Raw genomic sequence first — 13,223 nt, forward strand, 5'->3', positions numbered from 1 at the left:
ACGTGGTGGAGTCACGTCGTAAAAATCACGTGGTAAAGTCAAGTGGTGGAGTCACATGGTGAAGTCACGTGGTAGAGTCACGATTTAAAGTCATGTGGTGCAGTCAAGTGGTGGAGTGACGTGGTGGTGTCATGTGGTAGAGTCACGTGGTGGAGTCACGTGGTAAAGTCACGTGGTGGAGTCACGTCGTCAAAAAGTCACGTGGGAGTCACATGGTGAAGTCACGTGGTAGAGTCACGATTTAAAGTCATGTGGTGCAGTCACATGGTGCAGTCACGTGGTAAAGTCATGTGGTGGAGTCACGTGGTAAAGTCACGTGGTAGAGTCATGTGGTGGAGTCACATGGTAAAGTCACGTGAAAGAGTCACGTGGTAAAATCACGTGGTAAAATCACATGGTTGAGTCTCGTGGTAAAGTCGCGTGGTGGAGTCACGTGGTTAAGTTACGTGGTGGAGTCAGTAAGTGCAGTCATGTGGTGAAGTCACGTGGTGCAGTCATGTGGTGCAGTCACGTGGTAAAGTCACGTGGTGATGTCACAACAAGGTCTTGTCCTTAATTATGTTCTGTTATAATATGAAGTTGATCCCTTCAATAATAGCAAAGTTACAGCCAGTTTCAGCCAAAACAATGAAAATTTCAATAATTTTAACTTCAAAGTCAAGGTCATTAATGAGTGAAAGTCAATGTCTGTCTGGTTATTTTTAAGGTATATCCTTGAAGATTATTATGTTCAAGTTTGAAGACAATCCATTCAAAAATAACAAAGTTACAGCCAATAACAGCATGAACAAGCAAAATTTGGACTTTTAACCTTGAAGGTCAAGGTCATTTATGGATGAAGGCAAAGTTAGTGTGATCTACTGAAAGGTCTTGTCCCAAGGGTTGCTGTGACCAAGTATGAAGACAATACACCAAGAAATAAAAAAAGCAACGCCGCCGCGACTATAACAAAACCTCTACATTTTTTTTCAAAAAAAAAAAAAAAAAAAAAAGATAAAAAGGGGCATATCTTTGTCAAAATGCAATACAGAGTTATAAAACTTGACCTGCATATCTTATTTGTGACACCTCATATATCTTTTAAGTTTCAAGCAAATACCTTTTCTTGTTTCAGAAAAATTCAAGTACATGTGAAAATTTAAGTACATTTTCAAAGTCATTTTTTTACCTTCAAGTGTGACCTTGACCTTTAGCCGGCACATGACAAAGGTGACATTGATTCTGCACATAACCTTGTTGAGGTGAACATTTGAGTAAAGTTTGAAGAAAATTTTCAATTAGTATAGGATTTATAGAGTGATCACAACATATTGTCTAATATTTGATTGTATGTAAATTTAAGACTTAAAAAGGGGCATAACTTTGTTAAAATGCAATACAGAGTTATGAAACTTGAAAAGCATATCTAAATTGTGACACTTCATATATATTTTAAGTTTCAAGCAAATACCTTTTCTAGTTTCAGATATATTCAAATAATTACATGTTAAAATTTAAGAATATTTTCTAAGTCAATTTTTGACCTTCAAGTGTGACCTTTACCTTAAGCCGGCAATAGGGTGACATGGGTTCTGCATATAACCTTGTTGAGGTGAATATTTGAGCCAAGATTGAAGCAAAAATTTAATTACAGAGCGGACACGATATATTGTGTAATATTTGATTGTTTGATATTTGACCTCCAATTGTGACCTTGACCTTGAGCTGACACATAGGCAACATGGGTTCTGCACATCCCCTTGTTGAGGTGAACATTTGAGCCAAGTTTGAAGAAAAACTTTCAATTAGTGTAGGACTTACAGAGCGGACACGACATACTGTCTAATATTTGATTGTGTTTGATATAATTTGACCTTCAATTGTGACCTTGACCTTGAGCTGACACATGGGCAACATGGGTTCTGCACATCCCCTTGTTGAGGTGAACATTTGAGCCAAGTTTGAAGAAAATCCTTAAATTGGTATAGGATCTATAGAGCGGACACGAAAATGGAGACAGATGGAGTGACCGACCGACCCGACAAAGCGAATCCATTATAGCCCCCTCCCACATTTTGTGGTGGGGGTACAATTAGCTTATGACACTGAATCATAATGAAATCTTTGGATTATGCTGCTTATTTTCCACATTAATTTACTTAAAGTTTCATCAAATCGATAAGCAATGATCTTATTTTAATCCAAACATTTCAAAGTTCATTCAAATGTAAGATAACTGGAAGACAACTAACGCAATGCATCTTTTCATTGTGAAACGCAAAAAGTAAGAAACTCCATAATTGTCAGGTATATTTCTACATTTTTCTCATAATTTGTTCAATTATTATACATTTATTGTACTATACAAAGCATAATACTCTTAGAAATTTTATTACTTTATAATAAAACCAAAAGAAAGTATGAACTATCAGCTTTAAACATCTAGTGTAACATCCGTCCCCCCCCCCAAAAAAAAAATGTAACATCCACCCCCTGATACAATTCATTTCTGGATTATCTGACAAGAAATATACATAAGAAAGTCCTATAATTTTAAATGTTTTAAAAAAAATGTGTTTGCATATTTGATTTAAGTATGGTTTGATGTACCTAGCCTTGTCTTTTTTACTACAAACATGTTTCTAACATGTTTGAAGATTTAATTTTGCGGGGGAAAAATGCTGACAATTTGAAAGCAAATATTTTTATATCTAAGATGAATTTTCTGAAAAAATTTTGTGACAGACTTTTCAGAATACATACTATATTAATAAAATAAAGAGAAACAATACAATTTTTATTATAAATTTTAAGATATTCAGACTTTTTTAAGTTTTAGTATATATCTTTGTAACATCCGTCCCCTACCGACACTGCATAAGATTTAATATTTTGAAAAAAGTATTTAAAAACTTATCCTTTCATCCCAAAAATATTGTTACAGACATCCTAAGGTTCTTAAAAAGAGCAAACATTTCCTTGTATGTTTAACTTTATTTGTTGACTAAGATGCTAACACAATTGGCCCATTTACTGTCACTTAAATGTCTCATAATCTATTTATAAATTGTTTCTCACAAGTTCATGTAAGGTTATCCAGTACTTGTTGTTGTTTTTTTAAACTCAAACCCATACTCTCCAGACTTCCCGGTGCCATCATAGGTGACCACAAAATTGTCTGATTGTTTTATAAATGTTTTAAAGTTTTCAAATTCTGTTTCTGGTTTTATATCACAACCTGCCATACCTACTGTCACTGTATGTGGTAGTTTGTTTATAACAGTAATGAGATCATGTAACACTGAACAAGACATTGTTATATACAACAAGAAAACACGTTCAATATTGATCATTTGAGGTGACAGTGTTAATGATCTTTCACCTAGATTGATTCCCCACAACCTAACATCTTTCACATGATATAACAATGATAATATTTGTAACATTGTTTCTATGTCACTGGAAGATTCTAGTTTACTACACGTAAATGTATGTAGTTTACTGGCTGCTGGTAGTTGACTGAGATAAGATGACACAACACCAGGTTTATATAATTCACCTACATCACATTCCTCTAACAATGATACATCCATATTTAATTGTGACACAGGTATCCTGACCAATCCTAAATTTCTTAGTTGTGAATGTTGAGACAGGTCAAGGTTGAATCCCCTACATGAAGTATCATGATCACTACATTCTAAATTGTACAATATTATTTGATTCATTGATTTTTTACTAGTGAGGAGATTTAACAATGTCTCCATTACCTCGTGAGTCATAGTGAAACAGTCTATACATAAACACTCCAGGTGTTGTAATTTTACCAGTCCTCCATTTATCTCTGCAGACAACCGGCAAACTTCTCCTACAAAATCATGATTTTCCCATTTCCGTGATATCACAGTTAAACATTTTAAAGGCTTCAATAACAAGCTCATTATTTCCTCTTCTTCAATTTCACCTCCATAGATTAATTTCTCTATATGTGGAAGGTCAGCGAGTGTTAACAAACTGATAATTTTTTGTAGACTACAAATACCTTTATTTTGTATCGTTATTGATTTTATGTTTTCTTTATTGTGTTGACACAGATGTTGTAATTGTTTGAAGTAGTTTTCTTGTTTACATTTTTCATTAATGAAGAAATCTTGTAAGCACAAATTTAGGTCTTTGTTTTCATGGCTTTCTTTGGCACAAGAAATGTACATGTCTTGTATGTCTTGTAATGGATCAATGTACATGTAATTATAACGTGTAGTAGTTCTGTATTTGCTTGTTTTTTCATCATTGTTTATTACAGGCATCAAATCACTTGATATTGTAGACATTAATTTAGGGTTCATGTTACTAATAAAGACAAACACTTTTGACATGTCTAGAATATTTTGTAAACAGTTGCACTCTTCAAAAATAATTTTTTGAACTTCACTTGTATTTTGAAAACTTATAAATATTGCTGAAAAGTATTCCTGCACTGTTTTATGAGAAAATGAGATTTTAGAACATTCATTTATTAATGTTTTCACTTTACTGTCTGATAATATTCCTGATAGACAGCTTGATTTCAAATCTTCTAGGTTTAGATATTTTTTTGCAACATTTTCATCAAAAACTAATGTGTGCTCTTTTTTCTTACTGAACAATGTATTAAAAGCTAGTTTCCCAATGGTCACCAGAAATGTGTAGTAACGACAGAAATGTTGATGTTTTCTGAAACATTCTGGAACATTACTAGGGGATGTTTCACATGATGAATGAAACATTCCATGTAACTTTTCTGTTCTAGATAGAAGGAGCTGTATAATGCCTGTATATAATTCTACTGCAGAATTTCCTATTGGAATTTTTGCAATCCATAAACATATAAGATATAGCAACAGGAGAGGGGTGGATTCCATATCATCAAGGTCATGGTTTCTAATTTCCTCTTCAAATCTACAAACTTCATTGATCAGTTTTTCTTCTTCAACGGTGCCTTTCAATATTTGCATTGCGTTTAGGTTAAACTGCCTTACATTTTGTTTATCTAGTTTAACTAGCTCCACTGTTTTGTCTACTTGATAAATCTTCAAGTTTGAGACTCCAAGCTTCCATGGCCGGGTCGTTGTTAGGATTACACACTTTTCACGTGCATACCGATGAGGAATACTTTTTGGAAGTCTTGAACAATCGTTGTCAGGATGAAACCATTCATCAAGTCCATCCAGTATAACAAGACATTTTTCATTGCGTAAAATGTCATTTAAAAGAGTTTTTGGTATTTCAGATTTACAACGAAGATTATTTATGATTTGTTGCTCAATCATGTTGTCAACATCACATTCTGTATCTACGTCTCTCAATAGCACTAGAAATAAAAACTCAAAGCCAGATATTGCCTCCAATTCTTCTTTTTTAAAATGGTTATAATTTTCATCCATTTTATTAGCTTGACACCATGTTATAGCGAGATATTTTGAAAATGCTGTTTTCCCAAATCCAGCGACCGCTGATAAATATATTTCCCTTGGAACTTTTCTACCCGATGTAAACAGGTCATGTAACGACTTGACTCTAGTTGTTTCTTTCCTTCCACCTGGAAGATTCGTCTGTATGTCAATTTCTGGCATAATGTAGAACCCAGCTAGAGGGGTATGGGAATCATCTGTGAGTGGTGAAAGAGGAACTGTACTCTGATAGGTGTTGTACCATGCTATAAGTTCATCCTTCAGATCTGAAATAGAAATAATTGATATATTAGTATTATTCATTCAGGTGATGAAATAAAAACAAACAAACACTGATATGATTAATTAATTAATTATAAAGGTGTCAGTGTGTACATATATATTGTAATACATGTATATAAAACACAATTAGCCTCACTAATAAAGAAAAGAAAAGCCAACAAAAATCGTTCAGAAACAAAATTTCAAAAAAAGTTGTTTTTTTTAATTATTCCTTAACATTACTTTATAATAGTTTCTAATAGAAATAGGACATACAAAAATGTTGAAATTGATACAAATTGTATTCGTCTGCCCTTTTTAACTAAAATAGCAGACGAACACACCTTTTAATAATTTGTAGGAAATATTTTACTGAAATTCATACAAAATGTCTCAAATATACCTCTTTTACTGTTTCACTGAGCATCTCACTTCATATTTTACTCTATGCAATCTTTCTATAACAAAAAGTCAACTTTTGGTTGCCTCGGTCATTACTAAATTTGAAATGCACTGACAACTGTAATGAACATTAAACTATAAATAGTAACCAGGTGTCATGGACTGGCAAAATATATCTATGGAGCGCCATAACTGCCTTATAGCCTGGGCACGGTACTTAACATTTATCAAAAAAAAAATATATATAAAAAATCATACATGAATGAGATTTCTCTTCTTTTAAATAAGTGATCCTTTTCCAAAACTGTTTGTCGAATTCTATTTCAAGATATTCAATAAAATTGTCTTTTATTTTTAAAACTATGGAAATAGTCAGCCATTTTGGCAATCGGAACATCCTCGGCTATAATTAATTATGACCTCGGAGTAAATTCGGATTGAAAGTAGATATACCACGTTGTTTCAGATGTAAACAGAAACAGAGAGTGTTATCTTCATATTCTCTCTATTTTGACATCCAAAGAAAAATATAGTTTGTTTCTGAAAATATGTTTGAAAACCATTTTGAATTTCAAAATGCCCACTGGTGTACAATTTAAACAAATCCGACTAAATCTCAACAGGTTGGCATTTTGTACTTTCGGTTTCTACAATCATAATAATAAATAAATAATGTATTGTTTGCATTTGTTTCTATGAATTCAGTTAGTTTAGGTGGACTTTTACTTCCAATATTGGAAATAAGTTTGTCAAAATCTCCCAGCATTAAAAAATACTAATTGTTACATGTATAGTTTTTTAGCGTAAGGTAGAACGAAATACCGTATCCGTTGTGTGTATTCATACAATTGTGTTCGAGGTCCTTATCCGAAGATTGACAAGTTGCGATTGCCATTTGAGGTGATTACAGAGGTTACTACGGCATCACGGTCTTCCCCAAAAATGCAAGTAAAAAAGGACAGATGGGTCAAAATGATGTGGAAAACTTCCAACAGTTAACTTACTATAAAATTCAAGCTATACGAATAGATGATATGCCAGTATATTAGATTATTACACAGTAATAATTAAGGGATATGGAAGTCAAATATAAAAAAGTTTTTCTCCCCGAATATTCATTATTCACAAACTGAAATTTATTGACCGATGCTGTGTAGTTTTATGTGACAGTTTTGAAAATAATAGCATTGTCATTTGTAATCTGAATAATTCGACAGCAAGACCGAGCGACTGTACAAATTGATATTACACAGATGTTGGTATTTACGAAGGGCGGACATCGTCTATATAATAAAAAGCCCTTAAGCGCATAATTTGTTTGCTAGGCTATGTCATATGTTACTTTTACTAGTAGTTGCAGAACATGTAAATACTGTGATATCCTAGAACCCGTGATATCATAGGAACCGAGTATATACACATATCTAAAGTGGTGGCATCTTTTAGATAAATGGTACCGTGATAATGATATACCGGTACATGTATAGTAATTACTGATGCTTTTATAGATGTCTGGTGCTATATGGTTTTGATAGATGGTGATGTCGTTTTCATATAAAATATGATAAACAAGATCAACAAGGAAAGGCGGCGTTCAATAAAGTGACGTGGTGATGATATATGGTGAAGTAGTTTTGGTTTATGGTACTGTCGATTAGATAGATGGTACTGTAGCTTTGATAAATTGTGATGTTGTTTTGATAAATGTTGCTGACATTATAGTATATGGTGCTCTGTTTTCATATACTGTGCTGTGATTTTGATAAATGGCGATGTCATTTTGATATATGGTCATGTCATTTTGATGAAGGTGATGTAATTTTGATAGATGGTGATATGGTTCCAAGAAATGGTATTCTGATCTTAATCGGTTATGGTATCATTTTGGTAATTTTGGTATAAAGTGATCTTATTTTGTTAGACTGTGCTGTGATTTTCATGTATGGTTCTGTTATCATGTATATGGTTCCAAATGACCTCACCAGACACCGAAACAACAGCATTAGATCTAAAAACAGCATAGCACCATAAAGCAGAACCACATCACAATATATGGAAACTCCATCACCATCTTTCAAAATGGCATCATTGGCGTCCGCGCCGAGGCGCGGCGCCCCTTTATGGAATGAAATCAGATTTTGTGAAAGGGCGACAGCAACTTCTCGAGCCTTTTAGTCGGTCATAATAAAAGCCGATCATTCCGATTCTTGATTATTAATTAATCCGTGGTACAATGAATAGCGAACTTGCAAACATTTTCAAATGAAATAACCTTTTCCGTCAATAAATCGCGCTCTTCGTTTTTTTTATTTACTCAGTGGGTTATTATGGTATGTTATTGTTGTACATTTATCCGAAAGCTGTAAATAGAATGATGAGTTGATGACCTAAATATTCCGAAAATCTATTTATAGAGAGATGTGCTCCTATCGGTAATTCCCGGTCTCTCCCGGTCTATTTTGACCGGGATTTACTAGTGACCACACGTTTATTGTCCGGTCTCTCCCGGTTTTGGAGTAGATGTTTGATATCGTTACAGAACAGAACAAATAATTTACAGATAAATAAGCTTTTTTTCCAAAATGAATGTTTGTCAGTTAATTTGGTTACAATAATTAATGAACACAGATCAACTTTCAAATTTATTGATTTTTTTATACATAAACATACAATTCGAAAAAAACCCAACAAGAGCAACAACAATAGCATGTTTCGTTTTATCTTTATGAGATAAAAACAATAAATATGTACAATAATTGAGAAAAAAAGTACATTTTTATGGTATTAATACGACACTATCAACTTTGAAACATTTTATTTAATTTGTTATTCGTGGTTAGTAAAGATGCCGAGGAATTAATCAAAGTTACAAATTAGATTTTATGAATTATTCAATTGATTGATAATTTAAAAAATGATAAAGAAAAATACAAATGTACATGGTTTAAGAATATAAGAATAAACAATATTATATATTGAAAGATTAACCATTATTTACTGACTTTTTCCAGTTAATTTTTTACTTATAATCGTCGGTCAATATGACAATTGAATTCTTAAAATTTATTTTACAATTTAAATTTAAAAAAGTATGTAAACATAAAATAGCACATAAAACACAAAAAAGAAAAGAAAACAATATTCATAAAATCTGTATTTTTTTTCAAAATTAATAGATATTACAATTATTGTATAATAAACAATTATGCTCAACATGATCAACATGGTAATATAGCCAGTGCCATATTTTTACTAAGTGTGAATAGATACCTTAAGAGGGAGTCTTCGCTAATAGCGATAACATAATAAGGGACAATTACACAAGTGTGGTGTTGATCATGCGTTAAACATATGGACTAAAATGATTGTATACATGTATATCCGTTGCTCGCCCATATGGTCTCTTTCCAGTGGCGAGGGTAAATAAACGCAAACACACAAAATCCGTTGCTATTAATAACCACGGTCATAAAGAAATAACAAGTAATATTCTAATCTCTAGCATGCCAATCAAAGTTCATAATGAACAATGTCTTTCGTCCGCTCATTCATAAGTGATATACAATTCTGGTAAAAACCATTGAAAAGTTTATAAGAATATCTTGTCATCATATGTCTACTAGTTCATCTTCACTTGCTGCATTTCTTGCTTGGACGCCCTTTGATGCTTTGCATCAATGCTTTTCTTGTCATATATTGAAACGACATCACCATCTATAATTTAAGTCGCAGCAACATATGCTTTTATAACATCACAATCTATCAAACCGGTATCACCATATATGAAAACAATAGCACCATCTATCCAAACGACAGCACCATATAACGATTCGTATATCACCATACGACCATAACGACATCATAAATTAGCAAAATCACAACATGTTATCAACACTTTAGAATGTATATAGGAGGCGGCTATGGCTTTCCATAATAATCGTTTTTTTTAAGAAACATGAAATATAATTTAGAAAGAATCTCGGCCGTATAATCTGGTTACGGTGACATGTGTGTGTTTTATTTATCTCATGAGCACAAGACACTATGATGTGGCCACGAGGTACTTAGTCGTAGGCACGATATAATTAAGTCGAGGGAACGAGATACTATGTCGTGGCCACGAGTTACTAAGTCATTGGAACAGAGTATTTAGTCGTGCGCACGAGATAAAAAACAAATCAGATAAAACGATTTATATTAATTTTCCTAATGCTATAGAACAAGTCGAGATCAACGGAATGTTTCCATATTTCGCCTATCATCGGTATTGTCCGTACACAAACTGCGGTGACCATTTTGCGTATATACGTACCAAGCACTAAATATATAAATTGCCCAGGAAAGAATACAAATATAAGTTAAAAAAGGTTGTTCAATATAATTTTATATATGTTTGCAGTCTGATAGAACAATATATTCGTGAACAGTTATTTAATGGGGCAGTTATACAGTGGCGGATTCAGGCCCTGGCCTAAGGGCTGCATCCAGCCCAAAGCTCAGCTAAAAGATACGTTCATGAGCTGGGATGGAATACATGTATATACGTTTCAGTTTCATGCAAAATTGGCCATAGTGTACTCCCTTATCAAAAAATAAAATGCGGTCATCCAGTTGTTACGCACCTGCTTAGGTGCTGCAAAGGTCTTTATCTAATGACTTGAACATTAAAAAGGCAATTTTTATTGGCCTATTAACTTTAAAAATGTCTCAGAGTGACCGATAGTTGCGAATAGGTGTGTTACGCAGTACAATATATAATAAGGAAAGAAGGAATTTGTTTATTATTGTGACATGTGCATATTTAGCAAATTACAAATATCGAGCATATATATGTGTATGATAATAGTACACGGCCCAATGGGTATATAATGTCACAGACACCCCTCACACACCACTACATTCATATCCATTTGTGCTTAAAGATATACTATGCACATCTATCACTAATATATTTTATCACAGAAATTTATTGAAATATATAAGATTCTTACTGAATATGTCTTATTTAAATATAAAAACAAATACACACAATGTATGGGAATCTGCATTCCTTATTACGGGTCAAGTAAAGTTGTGCCTTTCTTAAAAAAAACTGCCATATTATTTTAATAACACTATATTCATAGTGCCCACTTATATATAGGATTTAAAGAAAAATATTTGTGTGAAGCCAAATGCTATTTATTTTATGTTACAAACAGACTGTGAAGCAACAATCAATATTTTCAAATATCAATTTTGAATCAATCTTTAAATTGAATTTCACTATTGTACATACGACTTCGGCACACACTCAAAAAGGTGTATAAATAATGTATAAGGGGTGTTTTGCCACTTGTAGGATGAGTTATAAGAGACATCTATTACATGCTGAATCTTCAAAAACACGCACTTTTCCCCTGTCGCATCGTTTTCTATTGTTTTTTCTCAAAATCTTCCACTTACATGTCAGTCCCTAACTTACACTGTACGGTATACGCCCCTTTATTAAGGGGACGTAACTTTGTTTACTCCACGTGCAAAAATAGCGGGACCATCCGGAAAATAACGGGATGTACCTACAAAGCGACACCTGCTGTCATAATATGAAAACACAATATTGCAACTCGCATTATGCTTACTGTCAACTGCTTAGTGCGTACTCTAACATGCGACTATAATATCGCTATTGTTGTCATCTCAGTGATCATGTATTGTATTTCATTTATAATCAGTGAATATATTGAAACATATGAATGCTAAGACATATCGAATTCGCAAGTATTGATCAAAATCAATTATTAATTGTGAAATAGTGTCGACAATGTAAGTGGCAGATTTATAACAAATTAAAGGTACCGACAGCAACTTGCCATTTTACATCTAGGTATATCAAGAACAAGCAAAGAATGCTCTTTTAAACACCGGACATAATACGCTGTTCGAAATAAAAGATAAAAATAAACATATAGCATATTAAAATATGTGAGTTTGATGGTTCAGAAAGAAACACATGAAGTTGCAATTACATAATAGTGCATAGAGTAATCATAATGCAAGATCGTATTCGGCAAAACGTAGGTTCCCATTGTCATAAAGAAGTATCGAAGCAAGCATAATGTAAGTCCCAATATCATCAAGCAAGATTGAATAAATGCACTAACTCTGTTCCATAGTCATCTACTGATCAGGTGCAATGATCTTTCTAGGTTATAATAACTACGGCTTAATCATTCTAAATTATTCATCAGATTTTTTTTTACATGAAGTGTCATGGTTACCGTGACTTCAAACATCTATATATGTTATCTACTGTCCATGGGCATTGTCCCTAGCCAATAAAATGAACAAAGATTTATTCATTCTCAAGTCATCTATAAAAAGTGTAACAGGCCGTCGTACATACAAAAATCTTGAAACAAAGCGATCCCTCGGAAGCATTTATCACAACAAAATTACAAGAGAAATGCAGACTCGGTTTGATTGAGTCTGTACATGAGGGATAATGAATACGTTCAACATCCCTCACACCCCTCACACCCCTAGCACCGACTTCATGTACAGACTCAATCAAACCGAGTCTGCATTTTGTATGTAATTTTTGTTGTGATAAATGCTTCTGGGGGATTACTTTGTTTCCAGATTTTTATTTATCTCATGCCCACGACTTAGTATCGCGTGGCCACGACATAGTATCTTCTGCCAAGGATTTAATTATCTCGTGGCCATGACTTAGTAACTCGTGACCACGAAATAGTATCTCGTGCACAGTAGATTGATAAAAACACACACACACATGTCACATTTGTGCCGCCGTATCTGGTTAAATCGTTGCTGCGTAAATTCTGAGTTGTAAAATTGATGCAAAAAGGAAAGAGCCTTTCATCAATACTTTGTTCAAAACGAAATACTCAGTTGCTATATGAGATTTTCTCTATTCCAACAAACAACTACGGTTATGTTGCCACTGTACAGTTCAGATAAAGCAACAACTACAGGACAGGGAGCTCAATGCCGTGTTGTTAAGTGTATGCCTTCGAGCCACTTGCCTTTCATCCAGAAAGTTCAAATACCGCCAGGGACTTTGGATTCTTTCACAAGACAAGCTATCCAACTAGCTTTGATACGTCGATGATTCTACTAAGGTGCCCG

The 13,223-nt window shown here is 33.5% G+C and overlaps 1 protein-coding gene across 1 annotated transcript in view; it reads right to left on the reverse strand.

Annotated features, from left to right (window-relative positions):
* Positions 1 to 826: 826 nt before the first annotated feature.
* LOC132712868 (uncharacterized) overlaps positions 827 to 13,223 on the reverse strand; it is a 29,042-nt gene continuing 16,645 nt past the window's right edge. The window contains exon 5 of the mRNA XM_060695307.1: positions 827 to 5,695. Within this exon, the coding sequence (XP_060551290.1) occupies positions 3,072 to 5,695 (2,624 nt within the window). The 3' untranslated portion in view covers positions 827 to 3,071. The remainder of the gene's footprint in view (positions 5,696 to 13,223) is intronic.

The sequence above is a fragment of the Ruditapes philippinarum genome, unplaced genomic scaffold (genome assembly GCF_026571515.1).
Source record: "Ruditapes philippinarum isolate M1 unplaced genomic scaffold, ASM2657151v2 ctg8713_1_1_1_1, whole genome shotgun sequence".
NCBI classification, from domain to species: Eukaryota; Metazoa; Mollusca; class Bivalvia; order Venerida; family Veneridae; genus Ruditapes; species Ruditapes philippinarum.